Source organism: Gallinula chloropus, assembly GCF_964237585.1.
Source record: "Gallinula chloropus genome assembly, chromosome: 3".
NCBI classification, from domain to species: domain Eukaryota; kingdom Metazoa; phylum Chordata; class Aves; order Gruiformes; family Rallidae; genus Gallinula; species Gallinula chloropus.
Window position 1 is genome coordinate 50,980,646 of NC_140087.1, and position 25,047 is coordinate 51,005,692.

Genomic DNA, 25,047 nt, shown 5'->3' on the forward strand with positions numbered 1-25,047 from the left:
GTATTGAAAAATGGGAAAGAAACCTGAAAAAAATCAAAGCCGGTGTTCTGGTCTATAAGCAGCACCTCATCAGCACCAACAGTCTGTAAGCTGCACTGTGGCTTTCGGGGGCATTTCTTTCAAAGGACAGACTACTTGTTTATGAATCCACTTAGGTATTAGTGAGTTTTTAATCCTTCCCCAGAGATCACATCTGTAATCTGTCAGACACTGTTGGCACAGACACAGCAGATAAAAGAACAATCTGTCAGTAATGGGCCTGAATTGATTTATGCTTTGGAATTTTTCCCCAGACGTGAATGAATGCGAAATGCTGAGCGGGGTGTGTGGCGAAGCCCTCTGTGAGAACGTGGAGGGCTCCTTCCTGTGCCTGTGCTCTGATGAAAACCAGGAGTACGATCCCATGACTGGGCAGTGTCGCTTCCGCGCCTCACCAGGTAAGACACCGACGGATCTTTTCCGGTCTTGGTGTGATCTCCACTGCATAAGCAAGCAATGGGAAGGCAGAGTTGCTTTAAATGTTAGTGTTCCTTTAACTACAACAGCAAAATCCCAAACTTTGTCATGCTGAAAGCGTGTGCATGGGAAGAGGCCTTCCTAGGACAGAGTATTTTATCAGTGAATCGTTAGCACTGAAAATATAGCAGAAGCACCTTCTAAATTTTGTATGTCAACAGACTAGGCAGTAATAATGAACAGTTACAGCAGTTAAGAGTAAACAGTCTCATTTGCTGCACTGTAAGAATGAAATGAGATGTGGAATTGAGGCTAAGGCTGGAGTGATGTTATTTTCTGTTCAGATTTTTACAGACATCCACAGTGTGCTTGGACAATGTTTCAGGGGGCATCTGATGGAAAACAAAATTCATATAAAGCAGTATCCTCTTAGCACTATCTAGTACTGACATAAGTTCTCAGAAAAGGTAGCTAGGAAAGCAAAAAACAAAAATACATAAGTGTTATCAGTCTCTTTGTGTGGGTTTTTGAGTGCCTTTGCCTGATTTGCTCCATCTTTTGTCCCATTTTTCCTAGTAGTCCGTTGTACTGGATTTGTGGTTGTTCAGGGTGTTGCAAATACTGGAAACAAGCTAATGACAAATGAGTTTAGAACTCTTAAAGTTGCCTCCATATTTCTACATTGATGCAGTTTGGAGAAAGGAACAAGCCCATAGTAAGGAGCAAAAAGAAACTGAGGGATTTACTTGCACAACTCTTGGGTTTTTCTTCTTTTTTTACCCTCCAGATCTTAGTAATTTTCTTGTTTTGTTCTTACACTGTAGCTGATCTAGCTTTCAAAAGGCTTTACAATAACTGTCTCTAGTGCCAGGATGTAGACTCTACAGCTTACAAGGCTGTGACTGTTTTCTCCAACCACTCGTGGTCTTTCAGACTTGTAAACAAGGTTGAAATATCTGTGACCTAATTGCAACAAGTATTTAGATCACTGAACGTAACACTCAGCACCACTCAAGATGTTGCCTGTGAAATATCACGAACAGCTGACTGGCAAATAGAAGCTTTTGCAAAAGCCTGTGAGAGAGATTTTGGGCTTACTGGAGCTTGTTTTATGGAGGAGGAATGAAAAGAAGTAAGATGGCTGAGGCAGAAGAGCAATGCCCAGTGGTACTGTTGCTATTCTTCATTATAAGGAAAAATACTGCAGTACCTTTCTATCATGAAGGTAAATTTCTACATTTCCTAAACTTTCAGGGTTTCCTAAACATTAAGAGTTTAAAGGAAACTCTTCTTAACTGTATTTTTTTTTTACTGGCAATATCCCTGCATTTTTCTAAGGCAAATAATTGGAATTTCAGTCCTATAAACGTTGTCTTAGATACACTTTTTACAAGTGCTTTGCTTGCACTAACCCCTGAACTGTACATAGGCATGCACAGACATAGGTGCTATAGATGGACAGAGGTGCAGCCAGTTGAGAAATCTGACACACATCACACCCTGACAATAGGCACTTACCAATCTGTTCTTACTGTCTTTTTGAGAATCAGGTTCTGAAAGTGTGTGTTCCTCAAGCTGTTTGCTCAGTCACTGGGGTCTTTGCTGAAGTTTTAGAAGTCATGAACTTGTGATGACTTTTCATTTAGGAACCTCCTTACTAATTCCAGTGGTCGGTAAGAGGTGTCAGCATACAGTTGCAGTATTTAAGATCCCATCAGTTCTATACGTTTTGGGGTTTTTTCAGATCACAGTTGTTAACAGGCCACTATTTAGGAAAATATTTAAGTGTATGCTGAGGTCTAAGCATATGTGAATATGAATATCCACTGAACCCCGTATTACTAATGGACGCTTTTGTGCTAGACACTTGCTGCAGGATACTGTTGGATCAAGGTCACGCTAAGGTGTATAAATCGATTTCTAATAAATACTTCAAAGTTCAATCTACAAAATCTCTCCTATAGGCTGGTAACAGAACAGTCGTATCAACAACCCGATGAAATCGTGATCCTTTACCAGCATCCCTCAGACTGATATTTTGTATTTTTTACTAACATAAACCCTGTAACAATGACACCAAAACAAGTATCCATTTCCCATTATATTTTGTCAACATTCCCAGGGAAACCACTTTCAGAAACAACCCGTTCACTAAAGGTTAATAATGTATGAGAGAGAAATTACAAGCTTGGAGACACAGACTGGTCTTGGTTTAAAAAAAAGGAAAATATAGAAGATTGGTGTCTCATTTGCTTTCCAAACGCTCACTACGCCTGCTTGACTAACCCTCAGTCACAGCTGTGTAAACAACAGACTTTTAAGCTGCTGAACAGATAGTGGGAGGAGAAACCAACACATCATATGTAAAATGGGAATAAACAGCGATATGATGAGACTGTCTCCCCTTCCTCCCCGGGCAGCTTCTGGTGTTCCTTCTCGGGTAAACAGCGTGAAAACTGCCATGCTGCCTCTCCTGCTGAAGGTTTGGCTGGGATTCAGTTAGATGGCACATGGCCAAGGAAAATGTGTAACTTGGTGACTGAAGTACTGCGCTCTCACCTTGGAATAACAGATTTAGTTCAGTGGCGTTTCTGTGACACGCGATAGTCTTAACGTAGTTCCTAGTGGATAGCAGCTGATACCACAAAACCACCACACTGTATGAAATTCAGCACATTGAGGAAAAGTGCAATTACCTGATGAGGGGAGACCACAGGCTAAACTAAGAAAGATGAAATAAGCACTCAGCTGGGTGTTTCCTTTAATGTACAACTTAGTGATACTGGCCAAACAGCAAAGGAAAGTTTGCCTTGTAGGTGGCAATATTGTGCTAAATTTGAATAGAGGTGTCTGCCAGCCCCTCAACTTCCTGAAACAGTCGCTCTTCTGAGGAAACCAGAAATAAATCCAATTGTCTGTTGGGAATTAGAAGCCAAAAGAACTATTATACACATTTGTACTACCGAAGTGCAGTAACAGGCAATCCCTACCAGCATTTTTAAACAGATCTAGTAGTTGCATGCTCCTTGATAAAGATGCCTTTCCCCATCTGCTTGGGAGGATGTGGGTGGGCAGGGATAACAGGCTGAGGTCACAAGAGCTAGAGTTCCTTTAATTCTTTCAGCATTTGTTGGACAATTGTTATCTTCAAGGTCCCATCTTGCAGCTATTCCTTTTTGAGTGGGTGGGATTAGAAGAAAATCCATGCTATACCTGGCATAAAGAGACCAAGCCTGACCGCCAAGAGACAGCCAGAGGTGGACAGATGAGGTGGTCAAGTGACTTTGCTCTCCTGGGTTTAGCAATACTTGTAAGAGGGCCGACCCTAAGCTCTTTCCCAAAAAGAACTGCAAGGCCAACAGAAGCAGGTTATGCACCACAGCTCTCTGGGTCTTACTCATCTTCTGGCATTTTGAAATGTGCTGTCACTCAGGTATAAAATAAGGGTTTGATTCCCACCCGGACATATGTGTTACTTCAGCAATGGCTCGTGCTTGGCATGTTGTGTGAGAGCCTAAGTAGGAATGAATGAAATCTGAAACAATGGAAAATCAGCCAACATGCAATAAGTTTTCGTGAATTAAACATTTGTTAAGTGCTAAGCATAAAGAATTTCCCAGGATAAAAAGGAAATAAACTAGTCACCTCAAGATTTATCTATCTGAAGTTGCTGGACAAAGTTTTGGGTTCGGTTAATAAATGTGTTTGTAATTTTAGAACTCTGTTGCTCTGTGGATGGCCTATGAAAAGTTTTTCATATTAATCAAGTGTGAAAAACAATTCCATGTGATAGTTCCCACTTCTAAGCTCTCAATGAGAATTCTGTGGAAGTGCAAGATTAGACAGAGTTCCACAAACATAGAAGATTTAACTAGGTATTTCTTTTCAAACTCACTTCTTGGTGTACTTGAGGAGTGCCTTGATTTACAGAGGTCTTTGAGTATTTATAGGGTTTTTTATTGCATCTATGGGAGAGACTATTTTGCCCCCGGTCCTTACAAGTATTGTGAGAGGACCCATTCAACTGCTAAAGGCAGAATATCTGACTTGTTGGCTGGATGCCTATTTTAAAGTGAAGCCTATTTTAAAATAAAGCACAGAGCCAGTTAACTTGATGTCTATTATATTCATCTGCTGACCATGGAGTCAGTCAGCTTTGAAAAAATCATAAGGGGCCTTGTATGCAAGTGTGGAACATGCTTTTTACCCAGTGGAATTAAAAGGGGCTGGAAAAGCTCATTCTTTTGAAAACTGGGCCTTTACAGTTTGTGCCTTGGCTCCTTTATCTGTAAAATGGCGGTGTAATGTTTGCTTCTCTCTGCGAGGAACCTCCAGATTCACACGTGGAAAGCCCTGTGTCGGTGGCTGGGCACATTAGATAGCTGAGCGCGAGAGCAGGCAGGTCTGTGTGCAGCTTACAAATGAAGGAAGTGCAAACACGAAGAACCCCTGTGTGGCCAAGCTGGAGAGCAGGTCTGATAAGGTCAGGTTATCAACGTCCATCATTACACCAGGTTTGTTATTTAACCATTTTCTTCCCTGTTTGACAACGCTGCTCTTCGCTGGGGTGAAACTGAGTTTCTGCCACTCTTATGAGTCTCCCGTAAAACTAATTAATTTCATATATCGTCTTACATGGCTTATGTTTTCTTTTTGCTTTTAGAATTACCAGTAGAGGCCGACCAACAAGAAGATGGAAAGAAGGAGTGCTACTACAATCTGAATGATGCTAATTTCTGTGACAATGTGCTTACATCCAATGTAACCAAACAAGAATGCTGCTGTACCTTGGGTGCTGGCTGGGGTGACAACTGTGAAATCTTCCCATGCCCTGTCTTTGGAACTGGTAAGAGGAAGGTTCTGTCCCTTTGCAAACTTTCAAAGCCTTGTGTTTATGTGAACAGTGGCGTGCTCTGCGGTCAGAGAAGGCTGTCCCGTTCAATCCCCTGTTCTGTAGTATTTAGTCATGACTTACCCAGAGCAGACTTACACGGAGGAAAAGGAGGTAGGAATAATTCATACCTGCTGTGAATCCGTTGGCTTCGCTGCAGTTACCCTGGGGAATAAAACCAGCCTGTTACTGAACAGCATTATCTCCAACTGATTTAAACAAAGATGGATTCTCACAGAAGCTTTTCCAGATCCTATGGTGACATGTTAGATTTTTCCCACAAAAATCAGCGGGTTTATTCTTTTTATTTATTTATTAATTTATTTTTCAGTTATTATTATTTATTATTCCCACAAAAATTAGAGCGGATTTGAGTCCACAGCTATTTGTAATGTTGTTCTTACAGCACTATGAATTATGGATGTATATTATGACATTAGTTTTACATTTTGCTACTTACTGAACAATTCAGTTAATCAAGTTGTCTGCAGACTGTTGTTTAACCTCTGAATACTAAATTAGAAAAACATCACCATATGATATTTGTCACAAATATTGAAAACAGGGCTTGAAACATAAACAGTGATGGCTGGATCTCGGGCTCCAGCTGGAAAAAATCACATAAGTGCAAACTCTCGGAGATTAAACACTAAAGATTACTTTTCACACAGATGTAGCATCATGTTTAATTCTTGCTTTAACTGTACTTCAGAGCCAGTGGACCTGAACTGCAATGCCTTACAAAAAGAGCCTCTCTGCTTGGATAGGTTTATTTGGTTCTGTATAGCCTCCAAGACACTTTAAATAATTTCCCTCCGTAACCCACACCGTGTTCTCCTGTTGCAGTCAATTAGTGTTTTCCCTGTATATGGACTGAAGAATGTGCACAGGGGGTTGTAGCTCAGTCGGGGTATGTGTAGATCGCAGCTTGCACTGTAGCTCAGAGAGGCCCATGCTAGTTTTAATTAAGATAATTGGGCTACCGGTATTGTTATAACTGCAGTGCACCATGAAACCCAGTAAGGACTATATCCTCCTGCCAAAGAGCAGGAGAAATTAGTTCACATGGAGCTCTGTGACGCTGCGGGTACCCCAGCTGGGTTTTTCAAAGCTAGTGCTGCAAACTCAGAGCAGAGCAAGTTTGGGCTGTAGCCTTGGCACCCTTCATTTGGCTGAAGGGTTGCACTATTGCCTAATAGATGTAAGGCAAAACGTCGCCTCAGGTTTCTCAAAATACTGTGAAACACATATGCCACACATATGTACATGAGTAATTTCTTCTTAACGACATAATTTTTCATTTTCTCTCTCTCCTAGCTGAATTTACTGAGTTGTGTCCTGAAGGAAAAGGTTTCATTCCCTCTGGACAATCATCTTACGGGCTTCTTGCTCAGAATTACAAAGGTCAGTACTGACTTGTATTAAGTTTAATTATTTCTAATTATTTCAGAAGTTCTGGTGGTTAATTGGCTGAAATGTAAGCCAACAATGTATATATGGTAATTCAAATTTTATTAGGTGACAAAAACAGCTGGTGATATGAAATGTTACTGCACATCATTGTTTGACAGGTCATTAAGACTGCCAATTGTACTGTCTCTTTAATATTGTGGTTTAATTTATACTAACTGCTATGTACTGGGAGAGTAGATGCAGAGACCACAAACTCAAATACTCGTTTACACAAGAAACACAAAGGCACCAGCAATTCATAAATGAATGTATGGGGTGTTGGGAGAGAGCAGAAGGGTTCTGTTGAACATTAGGCCTACAAGCGAGAATCAATCTTAAAACTGAAGAGAAGTTTAAAAATCTAATTACAGAACTTCAGGAAATAATTATTGAACAAAAGATTATAGAGAAATATGAGTGACAGAAGTTGTTGGTGGGTGTGGACGGGAAGGAGTTGGCATCACTAAGAAGCAAGAGTGAGATCAGTGAAATTCCTTTCAAGTCTGAGAAGCAGTCATCAGTATTAATAATTTGTGAGATTAATTCTCCTTGGCATAAACACACTAAACACATTATTTGTATTAGCTAAAATGAAGTCAATGTATTGTCCTTGGGTTACATAGCAACTGGGGATCTTTAGAAAAGCACACATTTTATATTTGTGTTCCTGTTGGAATTGCTGGTTTGCAAATCAAGAACTGAAAATATTTGTTCATATCACATAAAAATACGGTGAAATTTACTAATTTTTAAGAACCTTAACAAAGGCCTAGTATCACAGGGCTGGTAAATAAGCATTTGCTTCCAGCTGTCTAATCTGTCAGACCTAATTCTGAGAGATGACAAAAATTCACAGATTTGGGGAGTTTTCCTAACGATCATTATGTGTACATTTCTGAACTGCCCTACCTCACTGAGTGGTTGCTTTTCTCATGGAGTTAGTGAGCAGACCATGGTTGAGTTCAGATCTTTGTCCTGCAGCAAGTGTTTCTTTGCACCTCTAAAGTGCAGGGAAACGGAAAAGAGATTAAAGGTTCTAAGGCACTAATATGCAGACTCAGTCAAACTAATGTGGGCATTTAAATGGGATAACTCACAGAAGACCTCTACTCTCTGGACATGTTGCTTTGTCCATCAATTCTGAGTAAAGAACCAAGTGCCATGGGATGAAACCAGACCTGAGGCTGGGGTGGCAGGGACCAGTTGGACAGACTGACAATTGACATCTCAGCAAGTCAGAACACTGTCACAGAGCTCATCTTAAAGGACCTAATGCTCTCTGAGAGTATTTTTGTTCAGTTTGTCATTTCCCTTCACAGGTGTAAGGTTTCTGTGTATCTTTGCAGTGTAGGCTGGGGACATGCTGCATGTACAGGATGTCCAAATGTGTCTCAGAGAAAATCTGCCATGTTTTTGGTGTTCTACCTCAGGGTTCATAATATCTCCAGCTGCCATAAATACTTAAGTGTGGAAATGGTTCATCTGAAAATATCTTCCTCACATCCATGCCATAATAAGGCTTTTTCTGTTTTCACTAAGTTTATTTTGCAATAACCTTAGGAATGGCACAAAAGACATACAATAAATGGATAAGTACTTTTAGTAACATGATTATTCTCTGCTGCACTAACTCATGTTCCTGTTGCTTTTATTCACAAGCTTCTGCTTGTAGGAGCAACTCCTATTTTCTTAATTATAATTATCTGTCAGAAGTGAATATACTCAGCTGACCTTCCTTGACTCTACTCCCAGGCTTTCCCATTTTTCCCCAAGCACAACTCTGTCTTCCACAGGAAGAAGTCAGACATTTACATGACATTTCTTATTAATCTTTGCATTGTTCTTGCTGCTAAACAGTCAAAATTTAAATATTTAATGTTTGAAGCCACTTAGTGACTGGAAGAGTTGCTGTAAAAATAAATGGCTTTATAGCACTTTCAGTTCTTCTGGAAAAAATAGACGTTTGAGTAATTCACCTTTAAAACTGCTGTACAGCTGGAAATGGCACCTTTGGGCTAAAATCTGTGTTGCCCCAAAGTAAATGGGGAGTAATTCTGCAGAAGGCAATGGATCAAGACAACTGGTATTGAGAGGAGAATCACCTACTTCACATAGTGCTTTTTACTGCCATTTTTAATACCAGCCTAGCTTTAACAGACTATTCTAGGCAGGTCTAGCTAAGAAAAGTAGGTTGGAAAAAAGGAAGTGAATGGAATTCCAACAGTAACAAATACATAAATACAAGACTAGGAAAATATGTGTACAACTGTGAAAAGCTATATATGAGCTGGCATATAGTTTCCATGAAAGTTCCCTGAAAACATTTAGCCTCATTTGAAAGTGTGAGAGATTCTCTTTGTCAGCTGTCACTAGGTGTAGAGCAGTCACAGCCTTTTGTTGAGCAACGGGCACGATTGTTTGGATGTGGTTGGAAGTACAAAGCTGTGCACAGAGCTTGGAAAAACAAAGTCGTGAGCAGTGGAGATATGAAGATTCCCTGTCCTGCACAGCAGAGTCACCAAACTAGGTGGAGAGAAGAGAGTAGTCTCAAAGTCCAGCCATAAAGCATAACTGCTTAGTTTTGTAATTACATGGTGTGATTAAATTAGATCCACGGTGGGAATCCCTTGGGTAAAGCAAATTATACTGGAAAATACAGGCCATATTCTTCATCTGTTTTGTTTGGAGCAAAGAGCAGTGTAGTGCCAAAGGGAAGAAAGGGGAGCTCCAGATTCCAGTCACTCTGTGCCACAGGACTTGCTCTGACAAGAGAAAGGGAAAGTCATGGTCCATCAGTTTTCCCTTTTCCATTCTGGCTATGAGCACACTGCAGCCTCTTTTTTTCCTTTTCCCTCCTCCCCCCCCGTGGATATCTGTGCTCCTGGGGCCCTGAAGTTTGCCTCAGTGGAGAAGTGTATAGGCTTTATACCATCTTGCTCCTCTGCATGGCCTCACAGGAATTATGGTAACAGAGCCTTTAATATTTTCTCTCCAGATGCTGATGAATGCCAACTCTTTGGACAAGAAATCTGTAAAAATGGCTTCTGCTTGAATACACAGCCAGGTTATGAGTGCTACTGCAAACAAGGCACATACTATGACCCTGTTAAGCTCCAATGCTTTGGTAAGTTTATTTAAAGTGGTCTTGTCACTGTAATGGTATGCAGATGGGCAAAACAAGCAGACTCTTACGGCAGGATTCCCATCAGAACTGCAGTATTCCCAGCAAGGGGAGGAACACTGGGCCTCCGAACTCCTGTAGCAGCTTTTTAAGAGGCATCGGGTCATTTCCCTTCCCTCCTGCTTGGCTGGGCAGCAGCTCTGGCTGACGTGGCGATGGCACGTAGAGCAGGGTTTGCTTTACTTGTTTCCTTTTTCGCCACATTGCTCTCAGGAGTTTGCATCTCCAAAACTGCCCCTTGTGCCCCATTGAGCTGCCACCAGCCTTTTTACAGACAGCACAAACAAGGGAAGGTGGCTCCCTCCTTACACACACAGCGCTGCTTCACTCTGCCAAGCTGAGGCTTAGCCTTCTGCTCTTTGTACACGGGGTGAGCAGTGAAAGCCGTATGCTGAAGCTCACCTTTCCTTTGGTAAGTGTGGCGGTTTCCTACAATAAGTTTCCACAAGGACACATATTTTCCACCAGGAGTTAATATGCAATGTGTAATTACAGTTCAGGTCATTGATAAGCCCATTTTAGTCTGCGCAATCTTGTTGTACTTCTTTGCTTCTGGTATTCAGCTGAAAATTACTCATAGCGGTGACCCTGGCGTTTGCTCTGTAAGCAGAAACCTGTGTGTTCTGTGTATACATTATATAGTATAATGATAGGAGTAATTTTTGCATCTGCAGTAAGAGAGCCTTGGGATTCTATGATTGCTCATTACAAAGGGTGGGGGTTTTGCTGATTTAATGTAATTTATTCAAAGTAAAACGGTCTGCTCTTCCCTTAGAGCTAAATTTCTGCTTTTCCTCTCCAAAACAAACTAAGGAATAGCACTACTGTGGCTAGGCAAAGTGATCCCTTCTGAGCAGCTCATGAAGAATCTCGGAGAGTATGCCCACCTCTAATGCCTGCTGGTACTGCTCTGAGGGACATGTTCCTGGGAAGCAGCAGCAGCTGTGCTGGGTGCCTGGTGTGCCTGGCACTCTACTCCCCCCCAGCAAGCTTCCTCATCCAGATGCTCCCTAGTACTTTAGGATTAGAGGTCAGCATCCTGCTGATCTGTCTGCCCTCCTCCATGGGCAAAGGCAGGATTTTGCTGCCAGCAATTGGTGTTTGTGGTCATTCCCAGGAGGCATGCAGGGAAGTCTGCTCCTAATGTGGGAGAATATAAACATGGATTAACACAATGCGACTACTTTGTGCTGGCTCTCCTTGATACATTTCCTTCCATTTTAAAGACACGGATGAATGTCAGGACCCAAACAGCTGTATTGATGGCCAGTGCATTAACACAGAAGGATCTTACAACTGTTTCTGTACACACCCAATGGTTCTGGACGCAACAGAAAAGCGATGCATCAGACCAGCAGATTCAAGTGGTATGACCCATTATACCTATTACTGAAGTGAGTACACCTCTACGAGGTGGTGCTGACATGGCTACGGACCCCAGTAAGCTTCAGACTGGGTCATGCTTGGATGAGCCTGCTCTTTTGGAGGAGTTTAGAAGGCAGTGCTTGGACCACCATCTGTTGATCCAGAAGGCATCATGATTTAGGCCTCCACAGGGCTCCACTTTGCCAATACAGGCAGGGGCTTGCTGGAAGTATTCATGAGATTAGGTTTGGGCTGGAGAGTCTTCAACCACCTGATGCACCAGCTCCACATCTGCCTCGCCCAGCCTTGTAGGTAATGAGGCACAGCCTGCTCGCTGTCTCACCCGGGCTGGGGTTTGGCTGTGGGCTAACTCTGGAGATTCTGTTTGGAGTGAGCAACTGATTCTAATGAAGCAAGGAATAAAAACAGGAATAACAGGATATAGAAGAAAATAGCTGAAATTGTATCTCTGCTTTCCATTGATTGATATAAAAGGCAAGTTGAGCTCACATTTTCGAGCTGTGGGCTGCAGCATCACTGTTAAGTAAGGGGTTTTGGATTTTTTTAATTTCAGTAGACAACTGATTTCAGAAAAAATGTTAAGATATTGTGAGATTCTTAGAAACGTCTCAGAAATCCCGAGCATTATGCAGCCTGCACAGCGTTGTCCATGCCACACACATCTTTGAAAGAAATTTTACAATGGGTTTGATTAATATTGGCACTGTGTAGCCATTAATCCAGACCTCTGGTCCCTGCAACTTGCAATGAATTTTCCTAAGATGCCTCTGTGAAAGGAAATGGGAATACACACTGAATGCCTGCTTTAGTCACTCCAAATTTTAAGACTGATACTTTTGAGGATTAATGTGGTCATTCTCTTGCCTGAAACTGTGAAAGAACCACGGCATCTCTATTGCTCAATCTTCAGTTAAACAAACCAAGAGCAGGACTGCCCTTTGGGTTCATCTGGGATGTGAAGAGAATGCAAGGGCCCAAAGGGTCTTCCATCATGTGACACTGGGGCTGACACTGCAATGATCTTCTCGCCCAGCACAAAGTGCTCCAGCCTTGTATGTATTGTACTGGCATTGTCCTCCCTAACGCGGAGGAGGAGGGGACAGGCTGACTCCTTGCTGCCAGCAGAATCTGGAGTTGGTTGCAGAGGCCCACTGCTGCTCTCCACTGCGTGTTCTGGCAAGTTTTTAGTAGAATAGGTATCTAAATGCCGATGACCTCTGCGCTTTGGGAGCTCACCGTTTTACTCTTGAACTAAGTTTCAATCCTGTGCTCACCCCATGAGCCAGCGCGTCACCTAAAAATGCAGCAAATGGATGTGCACAGACAAAACACAACCTTGGTTTGTGACACCGCTTATTTTCCTCTCTGTGTTGGAACAAAATCAAAACCTTGCAGATGTCTTTACAAAATAATTGTGCTGAGGCTTTGAGAGTCCAAGTGGAAGATTAAGTTCACTGTTCCTCTCCCTCCAATAAGCAGTGATCAGAGATTGCTAGGACTAGGAATTGTTCCCACTGAGATCTTTGTCAGAACTAGTATGTCTCTGAAATATTCCAGCTTTGACAAAAATACATGGTTTTGTTAATGTCTGTAAGAATGTGACAGTAGTTCACAGCAGTATTCTGTCTCTAACAATAGCTGTAAGTGGATGGTTAGGGACCAGAAGAGCAGATAAACAATACTTCTCCTCACCCTCCCCAGCACTCTCCCAGCCTCCAGCTATTTTTTTGGCTCAGGGGATTTCCTGGGCCTGATGTTTGTCTGTGTAGTTAATGGCACTCTCCTCCAAGTATCTGTCCAGTCTCCCATTGAGCCCATGTAAATCTTTTGTTCGGCTCTGCCCTTCAGATGCCACCGATGGCAATCTGAGAAGAGCAAAATAACAACTTTTACAGATTCATGCCATGGATGGAGTTCCTCAAATATTCACCTTTGTCCTAACACTGGTTTTTGTCAAGCTCTGTTAACCTCCATGAGAGCAGAGCTGAGTCTATGTTAAGTGTTCAACAATGACTACTGATGTAGGAAGCTTTGACGACTTGGGTGTCCAATCTAATGTGCTTTTAAATTGGCCTAATAACACCAAATCAAAACTTTTAAAGACTTTCCCAAAGCTGAAAACTCAAGGAATAAGCCACCTCCAGCACTTAAAAATGGTCATGACTTCTAAACTTTGTGTTCAGCTCAGTCTGTAAAACTAGGCTATTTTTCTAGTAAGTTTAGAAAATTCTGCATTATGCCAGTATCTTTTTTCAGTAACAGCACTGCCATGACGATCTAACACTGTCCTCTCCATCAGAACAAACTGAAGAAACTGAGGTCTACCAGGATCTTTGCTGGCAGCATCTAAGCGATGATTTTGTTTGTAGTCGACCTCTGGTGGGAAAGCAGACTACGTACACGGAGTGCTGTTGCCTCTACGGTGAAGCCTGGGGCATGCAGTGCGCCCTGTGTCCCATGAAGGAATCAGGTAAGGAAACGCACATGTCAGTTCCTGGAACAAAAGTTGAAATACCTAATCAGTTTAATCCATTAATGCTTGGGCTACTAACATAAGAAAGAAGAAAAAAAATTAACCCTCCAAGAAATAATGGAAACTTTTCTCATTAATTAAGGGGAAATAATCAGAAATTTTGAAAATGTGGATGCTTGCATTATTTGGCACTTACAGGACCTGATTCCTTTAGGTGAAACTGTTAAGCTGGCAATTTAGAACCTTGGTGGAAACAGGAGGGCATTTTAAGGGTAGCAGAGTTCTTAACATGGCTGAGAATTCAAATACCATCTGTGAAAATGCAGTTCATGTGCACACACACACTTGATACTCAACAGGTTACAGAACTGGTTTGGAGTTTTTGTTGCTGGTATTATGCATTCAGATGCGTTTTCAGTGTGATATTCTGCCAGGCTGACTGTAATTACAGAATCACAAGTTTGGAAAAGACCTTGGAAGATCATCAAATCCAACCATTCCCATCCTAAGCTAAACCATATCCCTAAGTACCTCATCTACCCTTTTTCTGAACACATCCAGGGAAGGTGACTCAACCCCCTCCCTGGGCATCCTGTTCCAGGCCCTGACAACTCTTTCAGTAAAAATTTTTTTTCTAATGTCCAATCTAAACCTGCCCTGGCACAGCTTTGTGCCATTTCCCCAAGAAGGATTTGGTAAGCTGTGGTTTAGAATCACTGCACCTCTCAAAGAATGAGTTGTTATTCTATGGCTATATGCTCAGAGGCTGTGAAACGTATAGGTGAACAATTTCTGATAGATAAGGGAAATGGAGCATCGGTAAGGACTGGAGAAGTTCCAGGGAACAGAATTTAAAGACAGCTGACTGACAGTCGTATTTTTGAAAGACTGTGTTCTGTTTGCGTGTTCAGAAATGAGACTTTGTTCCAAGCTGTCACAGGTAGGAGCTGCTTCTTGTGGCGACTGCAAAAGCTAGGTGGCTATAGAGAGAAATGTTGTCATTGACACACAGACTTATTTCTGGGGACTAGAAGTAACCAGTGGAAGCAGCATAGGTCTGTGTCATGCTGTGCCCAAGATGTCAGCCCTGGTATATACAGTTTGGTACCACCCCAGCTGCTTCCCCATATAAACTATTGCAAGGCCTACTTTGGATGTAGCTTTCTTACTACAAGCGTGTCTTTCAGTAATACGGTTTCCCATGTAGGAGAACCATGCTAAACTACTGAGGCATTTTCTTCTGATCATACCTGGATTTTTACTTGGGCTGGTGTTACCATGATGTTGTGGCTAAAGCAGTACATTTTACTTGTAGCAGGAACCCTGCAGTTAAAGCAACAGAGAAACTCAGTGAAGGATTAATGTGGTTGGTTGTGTCTGGTTGGGTTTTATGTTTTTATAATTTACTTGCAAGGTCCTTGAAGCTGTTCTTATAGATCTGTACTTGTTTGAGTTTGCTTTGGAAGTGCAGCAACTGAAAAAAAGCACCTGATTTTGATGATGTTGGCTGGAGTGGCTGCTGGCTGAGGCAGAAAGAGACTGAACAAAAATGGGGTATGACAGCACCTTGCTTTATAAGATATGAAAATCTCTAAAATGTCTTTGTCAGAACAAATCTTAGAGGAAGACATTCCCAGGCACTGAATTACTGCACCTGCTAGAGCAACAACTACAATGGAATGAAATGTAATAGTGACAAAAACACAGGGCAAAAGCTAACAGCAAGAATTGTTGCTATGACTCAGCTCCTCAGGCAGAAAGGCAGAGCATAATAAAGGAGCTGTTGTTTGTACACTGGTCATCGCATGGTGACAGTGATCCATCTGTGTCGTGCAAGCATGCAGTCCTGAGAGAAGGAAGGAAAGCCATTCCTGGGAGACAGTTCAGGTAGGTAGATTCCCAGCAAGTTACATTTAAAGCAGGAGAGATCTGGAAAGGAACAGAGAGGGATTACCAAGGTGGTCAGGGAATGGAGAAACCTGTTTTACAAGGGAAAATTAAAAAAGCCAAACCTAGATGCAGGACAGAGGCTGCAATGGAGGATTCCCACAGGCTTTTAAATTAAACAGCTGTGCTGAAGTGCAGAAGAAATCAGAACAAGCTCAGTCTGAACATATTTAGGCTTGAAATTAGATGGATTTTGATCATTAGGACCACAGGATTCTGGAGCAGCAATCCTGTGACAGCAGTGGAGTGCAAATCCCCACTACCTCTATGAAGAAAATAGAGAAATTAATTTTTAAAATGACTTGAAGGTTCCTGATGGATAGATAACAAGCTAAATGTGACTTGGATGACCCTCAGCTAAAGCTGAAGAGCATTATGTTGGATCATAACATCTTCCTCCAGACATAAAATAATTTTTAAGTGAAGTTTAATATGCATTGAAAAGTATCTGCTTTAACTGAAAGTATATGGCATACTTTGATTCCATAGACTTTAAATCATCCTTATAGACTGGAACATAGTTTTAAAAAAAGCAGCATATTAGGTCTTTATTATGTCAGACCAGACATACAAGCTGACATTTCTTAGCGGAGGCGGTATGCGCTCATGTCTACCCACACACATGTGCACGCACACACACAGAAACCTGGAAGCCTTTCTCTGTTTTCAGGAACATTTACCAAGAAAAATTTAAAGCTGACTGAACTGAATAAATGATTCATTTGACATGTCTTCAGTTTGCAGCACTTAAAGTGATATCATTGGCTCAAGAGAGTGCTTTCACACCTCTGGGCCAGGAGGTCACAGGTTCAAGTCCTGGCTGGGGAACCTGGAATTCCTCCATTTTTAAATACTTGTGTATTGTGTTGGCCAGATTTACTACTGCAGGTTTTTGCTTATTTCCCAAGTTAGGGGCATTCTGAAGATTTGTTACATGTGTTAAAGAAGACCCAGGGATGTGAAAAGCATTATCACCAGAAGACTTTCACCATGAAATGGGTTGAATCATGGATCATTCACTGATCTCTGGTTCCTTTTTACATTGTTTATACTCCCCTTCTGTTTGAGGATCTTGATCGCTTAGGAGGAAATATAGACCTACCACCATAAGTGAAATATTTGCAAGGTTCTCCTAAAACTAATTCTCATTTTAATAAAAATAACTTCTAACCTTCATGTTCCAGCCTTTCTTGAAAGCATTTCCTTTTTTCATGGCAACATTTAAATGTCCTCTTTAAGTAGCGTCCAGCATAAAACCAGTGAGAAGATAAAGAACTTCTCTAAGAACTGATCCATATAAATTAAAAAGAAATCCAGCCCTTCATTGGCACAAAAACAGAATTTATGTAGTTGCTGAGATTTTCTAAAAGCTACTAATGGATGCTTGATCATCTACCCCAGTGAAAATGGGGTGCATTTCAGGATACAGAGAGAGCCTGAGACAAAAAGGAGTAGCACCTACTGAAGGAACACAGCTGAACAGCAACATCTAAACAACAGTAAGACTGATAAGTATTTTGATGGCAACATCAAGGGAGAAACTCATAATACTATATCAAAGTCCTGATCAAAATAGTGCAAACATGATGTGATTGAGTGCATCTTAACTCACACAAATACTCCCACTAACATGTTGTGGGGCAGACTGTCTTCTCATTACACAAAAGAAGCAAAGACACAGATTGTTTTCAATCACGCTGGTTCTAACATTATGATCTTATGATATCATCATACTAGAGATAAAGGCTTTCAGAGATTGCATCCAATATCAGAATGTATACTGAATGAATACTGAAATGTATTCTCTCTGGGCTCATTGTGGTGTTAGGCTGTACTTGCCCAAAGAACTTTTAGTAATTATCCTTAAGAAACCTCTGTGTTATTTGAGGTTTGTCATTTGCAATCTGTAACAATTAACCAATTGAGGAAAATGAGAAAATTGGATATTTTTTAGATGACAAAAGCAAAACCATCCTTTCTTCATTGCACCCACCCAAAAGACAATAATCAAGCTGGATTGACCTGCCTTTAGAAGTCCCACTTCATTGGTCAGCTTACTCCCAGTGCTGTAAGACCCAAGTGTCTCCATCCAGAGTCTGTGCTCGGGTAACTGGCCGCAGGACCAGCTAAACTGGTCCTGCTAAACCAATGGGTTTAGCAGCTGGGTCAAAGCAGCCATGCCAGAAAATAGAGCAACTGGCCAAGACTGAACAAATCTGGGCTCTAAAATAAGGCCATACAGACTTCACATTAACCTGAACATGCAGCACCTGAATTATAAACCTGCTGAGCCTCCAGAAGCTCCTGTGAGACCTTCTGGGACTGGAGTGGATTTTACACAAGATGTATTGTTACAGAGTACAGGAAATGTGAAGGGAGCTGTAGGAGTAACAGCTAGAAAATGTTGAGTAGGATGGTATCCCAGGGTCAGGGTTTAATTCAGGGACACTGCCCACTTCTGTGTTTGTAAAACCATCTTTGGAAACCTGTCTTGCAGTTTGTTAATGCAGTGCTTAACAGATGGTTTCATGACTATTGAGGGAGCGGGTATGTTACTACATCTATAAGTAAGAACCTGCTGGTGCTCTGACTGCTAGGATAAGGTCACAAACGCATCCTTAGGCAACTGTAAAGGACACCAGCATTTGTGTAACGTCCTAAATACCTTTTACTCTTGTACTGTAAGATATAAATTCTAGTAGTTTGTGGGTTTTCATGGAACTACTTTATGTTTGCAAGATCTGCAAGAAGGACAGTGGTAGAACTCCAGTCCAGTTGGTACAGATGTTGCATGGGACTAGGAGTCATATAAAGAACTGCTGAAGGCTCATGTTGTGCTTGAAGTTTATCTCCACTTTGGCATTTGCAAAGCCCAGGCTAGGAGAGCAATGAGTGTAGCAAGTAACATGAGTCACCTGGGCTGTTGTATAATATAGAATTTCTCTTGGCCAATTTCACGTGTTTTTTATACAGAAACCAGTTACGTGCTGGTCCTACCAGTTTCCCCTTCTCTCAGAAGAAAGGCATAGACAGACACCCTGAGGGTTAGATTCCTCTGACCTTTTCTAGACATCTACTTTATGATGAGATGGTGTCCCAGAAGTGGTTACGTCTTTCCATGGACTAAAAAAGTGACACTGGATGATTGAGGTGCAGACCCTTGGAGATGCCTCCGTGTAGTTGTTGAATTCTACCCCTTCTGGCAGAACAGATTGTTTGGATTGCATTTTTGTTGCAAGGAACTATATGTATCCTACGTTATGAGCTAGTTCTGGGCTGAGCTTCCATATGATGAGGACACAGTGTTCCCTTTGAGTTCTGGCTATTGTCATTCATTAAGATCTGGAAGTAGAGGGAAAACCAATGTGTGTAAAGGATGAGTTTCCATCTGCCTTGTTTTGAGAGGTAATAATTAGCAGGAAGGCACTGGATTAATTTCTGGAGACGATTATTCATCTTTCCATTTAGGATGGCATTGTGCCTCCTTCCTTTCTGGTAAGGACTCTGGACAGATGGATTATCTTTTGTGTTCAAAACATTACAGTGATTTGGCCTTGGCTATTCAAAGTCTTCTGCTCTGCTGTGTAGATTTGTAACTGCTTTTGTGTCTGTTCATGAAGATTTTCAGTGCTTTTTCTGAAGTTTAAGAGACATGTGCAGAATAGCCTTGGAATGGCATTCCTCGTGGAAACTCAATTCCAAGCATACATGGGAGTCAGCAAGGAGTCAGAAAGCCATTTGCAAAGTTGTGGCAGAAACAATCTGACTCTGATTACAACTTTTACCAGTCTACCTCGAGCAGTAGGAAAAAGAAAGATTGTTTCAGGAAATCTGAACAGCATTAGTTGAGAAACAAAAGGTGACTACTGAGAGGTGTTGAAATAATCAGGTTAGTAATTACTTCAGTTGTAACAACAGCTTTACATCCACTGTGAGTTCTTCCTCAGCTGTTTCATTTAGAGTATCTCCATGTGAGGATATAAATATCCTTCTTAACTCATGAAAAAATCCTTCAAGATTGGTACCCTTCCCTTTTTCTTCAGCACCAAGAGTTGTAGAATATATGTCAATGCTGTTCACCACAAACCTCAGCAACTCTTCATGCAAGATGTCAATGTACTTACCTAAATTGTCAAACAGCACAATCTAAATGTAGAGCAGAAATAACTTCAGCTTTAGTCCACAGACAATGTATTCTCCTGAGAGAGCATAAACTTAACCAAATCAGACTGATGTCCAGAACCTCTGGTTGGGAAGGGACATGCATTGTGTATAATAAATGCTTTCTTGGCTTTCTGCTTCCCTCAGGTGATTTCTTCCGTGGTGAAACTGTTTGAAGGAACTGCCTTGGTGTTGATAGCTTTGGCTCCTTTTTTGTGTGTGCAATGATGACAGTTCTGAGGAGCTGGAACAGATACAAAGCTGCTTCATGGGCAAGAGCTAGGATTGGTTGTGGTGCAGTTCTTTCATGGTTATGTCAGGAAAAGCTTTTTTTTAGATAATATTTTGCTTTAAATATATGAAATATAGAATAATATTTCCAACTAGAGAGTTTAGGATTTTTAGGCCTCCAGGTACAAATAAGGCCCTCAGAGTGGTGCACAGTTACAACTGCAGATGCAAATTAGATGCACATTTGCACAGCTGCACTTGTGCTAACAAGCACCTAGAAGCCAGTCAGTCTGTCCAATTTATGTTGCTTTGTCTCTGTCAGCCTAGCTTTCATCACCAATTATGGCTAATGCCTGTGCCAGTACGTGTGTGCATCTAGCTGTAATCCCCTAACATGCTTGTTTTATATGCACACATCTGACTTTAAAAATGTCCTTTACATTTTTGGAAGCATACATCAGCTTCCTTCTATAATAGCTATACTATGTCATGCAACAAGCTGTCTCAGTGCTTCATTTGCAAGTTATGAGAAAACCTTAAAAACACATGGAGCAGTGTAGACTAAATTATATTACAACCACAAGTCTGTCTTTTCCCCTCTTGAAGTGCAGTTGTGTTGATCCTGATCACAGCTAGAAGATGAGCAGAGAAAATAAATCTGTTTAGAAAAAAGGTTTTCTCCTTGATTGTGAATTACAGAAAATTAATTATTTAAATTTTTTACATTAAATGAAAGATTATTTTTAAAGCAGACATTAATTTCTGTGACAGCTGAAATGGTTTTGTCATTCAGGGGCAGTTACACATTTTCCCTTGCTCTCTGCCCTCTTGCCGCCTTCTTGATCTAAGTCTCCTCCTGTCATGTCCCATGTCATTCTTCTACCCACAAATCTTACAGCACTCAGTTCATTTAGTTCCCTCCCTTGGAAAAGCGACCAGCATAGAGCCCAGTGAGTGACCCAAGATAGTCTATTTTTGATTTGCACTGCAGGAACATAGCACAGCCAGGGGAAAAGCTTAAAGCCACAGAACCTGTACGTACACATCTGTCTTGCAGTAACGTGTTCTGTGCTCCAGAGGGGAACTCCGATGGGTTCATTCTTCTCAGGCATCCAAGACTCATTTACCTTATATCTCAAAATGCTGGTTCTCATGATCTTTCCAGAATGTGGCCTCACAAACACCTTTCAGTCTTTGTACCTGCCTGCTCTTTCCTTCCCTGGGGGCAGGGGGAGGCAATCTCAGCAAAGGGCCATAAGTAACTTGCCTTTTTATCAGTCCTGATTTTCTACTGTTGGTTTCTTAGGTGGGTTGCTGTTGCTTTCCTTGAGTTTATGCCCTGAACAACCAGTAACTGAATCAACACATTAAAAAAGGCAAGAGGGAAAGTCTGTGGTGTTTGGACAGCTGAACAGAGCATATAGGATTTAAGAGAGTATTGTAGGTAACTCCAGATCACCACAGCATTTATCAAAACAATGATGTAAATGATCTATAAGGAGGATAGGTGTTGCATATTCTAAAGCAACTGAAGACTTTTTAAATGCTCTGTCAGCTTTTGCATTAAAGCTCTAGATACAAATAATGTATAGAATTATTGAATGAGTAAAGTGTATGAACAAATGGTTAATAATGGACTTCAAAAGGCCAATGGATTATTCTAGTTGTATGTACAGTCCTGTGAAAGACCTTGATATGGTTACAATTCCTTGTAACAAATGCCAAGTTTACAGTATGCCCTACAACAGCGCCTTTGTCATTCTGGAGCCTCTAATTTACTTATAATGAGACCTAAAAATGCAGACATCAAGAACTTGACTGGCAAAGGACCAGTGTGGCAGGAAACATGTTTCTATTGTCAACAATTCTTTATTCTTCTTTAGATAACAATTCTGTATTGGAAAACATGCAATAAAGTAGTCTTGCACAATCTTCAAACTACTCAGCTCTCATACATGAGAGCTCCAGCCCTATAGACTGTCAAATGTTCTGACTGCTTCCTTCGGAAGAAAAACATTGTTTCTACTACTGGTATCACTAAGTCCAAAATCAGCACCAAGTAATCTTAGAAGCCTGTGTACAGGTTCTGTCCAGTCCTCTCCATCGGGTCCCATTCACGTGGAAGAAGTAATGACCCCTCAGACCTGCTTGCCTTGTCCCCTTACCAGTCACTGACTGGTTTTGTGTGGTGGTTTCTTCCACACAGGCCAGATGTGGCGGAGCACAGATTTCCTTTGCCAAGAACAGTTGTGTGCATCTGTGAGAAAGTGCTTTCACATTTCTGCACAGCTTTTCTCTGCGTACATACTGAAGCCCTTGGGCATAAGGAGTAGCTCAACACACAGTGGTGAAAGAGCCATCTGAGATGATGTCAGATAAAGAGTAAGTGTGGCTGAGGGAGGCCCTCCAGTTGAGTGACGAGGTTCAGAACTCCTTCTCAGAGAGAAGTCTAGTCCAGTCTTACTCCCAAAAGGATTATATGTATAAGCCCGTATCAGAGTCAAGCTCTGCCTGCCAGAGCCCCCAGGGACTTTCACTGAGACAGTTTTGCAAAGCTGAAACAGAAAGTTTATTCACATGACAGATACAAAGAGTTCAGAATTGTCACTGATAAATGCATTTACTGCAATAGTGCTAATACATGGGTTTAATTATAATGCTAGCAAAATAAAGGTACTCTTCATTGAAAAAGGTGAAATCACAGTGCTTGCCAAGAAGGTGTCCCCATCTTGGGTGGAAGAGGAGCAGAGCCCGCCAACTGCCTCTTCAGGGTTTTCAATTTCTTGTCCCATCTCATGGGGGTAACTTCCTCAATATCCTTTATACCCTGATCTTAGCTGTTCCCTCCCAGGATGACGTTTTAAATGATTTGGGTCAAGAGTCAAGTACTCGTATATGTTTAGCATGTACACCTTTTTTAGCTCATTATCATATTTGGGGGTGTCAATCATCCTTTCACAGATAATGAAACAAAAAGCTTTACTCAGGGCACCATGGCTTTCAAGATTCTGTGTAGAAACCGTCCATTTATTCTGCATTCTCTAAAACTCCGTAAGACTCCCTCCTTCAACTGCTGCTCATACCAACCTTGCAGATCTCCATCCACATCTCCCATACAAACATCTCCAGGTTTGTGTAAGAGATAAGCAGACACTGGTGTTTTTAACCTTTTAGGTGCAATTCTCACAGATGATAGCCTGGTGATCCTTATACATGATTGTTATCTGGGGTTAAATGTGGGGAAGGAAGAATAGGGCGTTTCTGGTCCTGTGACAGCTCTTGAAACCCTGTTCATTATCACAGTGTCCCATCAGGAAGCTGTGCATTAAGGGATATGTTGTTTATTTTCTCAAGCTGGCTTGCTTTCATGTGCCTTGGGATGTCTCTTGGGCAGTATGCTTTTTCATCTGGGACAGCAGAAGGTTGTTTGAATATAAGTATTACTGTGTATAAATATATTCTAAAGGATGTACATGGGAGGAAATCACCTTGCACCTGAAGCAGAAGGTGGTGAGACTTAGAATGATTTCTATGCTCTCTGGGGAGTTTGTTCTGCTGACTCAGACTGGCACCCATGACGGTTCTGGATGTGCACAGGCAAGCGTGGCCTCTACTGTACAGTCTCATGCTCTCAAAGAGCCAAGTTGTTGACCACAGAATTCAAACAGACTTTTTGAATGTTTTAGCTACAAAATAAAACTGTTCCAGGTGGAGAAGATAGTACCTGTGAAAGTAAAATGACAGTGCTGGGCAGCAAGTGGGGCTGTGCTCTGCACTGTGCGCTCTGCACTGTCTAGAGGCAATCCGGATTTATCCGACTGTTTGCTGTCTGGGACAGTTCTACACAGCGTGAGGTTTCTGGCTCTGGAACCATCTGCAATTCTTGGATTTTGTATCTGCTTAGGGCTTTTTTTCCCCTCTCTCTCTTTTGGTGGTTTTCTTTCCCGTCCTTACTCTGCCTGATTCTGAGAACACCAGGCAATCTTCACAGAAACAGATGCTAAATAGTCTGTAGCAACAGTAAGGAGCACCTGGATCATTGTATTTTAATAACCTTTCTACTTTCAAACAAATTGTCTCGTATATGTTTTAGTAAATGGTGATGGAAAGAGAAGTGACAGAATAAATCCAATAAAAAATCAAACTGTGCATCAGCATTTCAGACATGGACTCTGACACCTAAAATGAAGAGCTGCTTTGGTCTGCTTCAACTTGTGGAGTCCAGCTATTGGAGAGGCAGAAAAAGAGAGTACAACTATTTTTGCTGTGCATTTCCCCTCGCCCCTTGAGGTTCACAGCCAAGGAGGTTTTGAACAGCACTCATACTGTAGCCTGTAGCTTCAAGATGCAGTTTGCAGACAAAGTGGACTATTTTGAAGAATTTCTCATACTGTGATTTCTGCAGGTTGGCTGAGAGCGCCAGGAATACAGCCCCACCTGCTCCAGTTTGCTTCTTTTGGGGTGGCTTCTGCTAGCAACTGTGATGGTCTGGGATAACCTGTGTTCCACCAGAGTGAGGAGTGTAACTGTAGCCCTGGAGAGGGGTGCACTGCCAGTGGGATACACAGCATCCCCCTGCTCTTGTTTCCCTTGCAGCCCAGAAGAACCTGACCCATAACTTTTTGTACAGTTATTGACTCAAATCTGTCCCTGGTGTTATCCCTATTATGACTTAATAGTCTGCATTTGGCTCATTAACATTTTAATGACATTCTTCTTGAAGAGAGAATGCTTTGTGGAAATTGCAGATTTATGGTCTTTCTAGGAAGATAAGTTTATTTCCAGCTAATATGAACCACAGCTCACTGGGGCTAATGTAATGCAGCCTGTGTTACAAGTGTGATTAATTTTATATCCTATTTTCTTTCC

At 41.6% G+C, this 25,047-nt stretch overlaps 1 protein-coding gene across 1 annotated transcript in view; it reads left to right on the forward strand.

Annotated features, from left to right (window-relative positions):
• Positions 1 to 25,047, forward strand: part of LTBP1 (latent transforming growth factor beta binding protein 1) — a gene marked incomplete at both ends in the record, with an annotated part of 202,344 nt that overhangs the window by 172,165 nt on the left and 5,132 nt on the right. The window contains 6 exons of the mRNA XM_084262367.1: positions 294 to 437; positions 5,120 to 5,302; positions 6,665 to 6,751; positions 9,795 to 9,923; positions 11,207 to 11,347; positions 13,666 to 13,836. Coding sequence (XP_084118493.1) covers positions 294 to 437; positions 5,120 to 5,302; positions 6,665 to 6,751; positions 9,795 to 9,923; positions 11,207 to 11,347; positions 13,666 to 13,836 — 855 coding nt within the window. The remainder of the gene's footprint in view (positions 1 to 293; positions 438 to 5,119; positions 5,303 to 6,664; positions 6,752 to 9,794; positions 9,924 to 11,206; positions 11,348 to 13,665; positions 13,837 to 25,047) is intronic.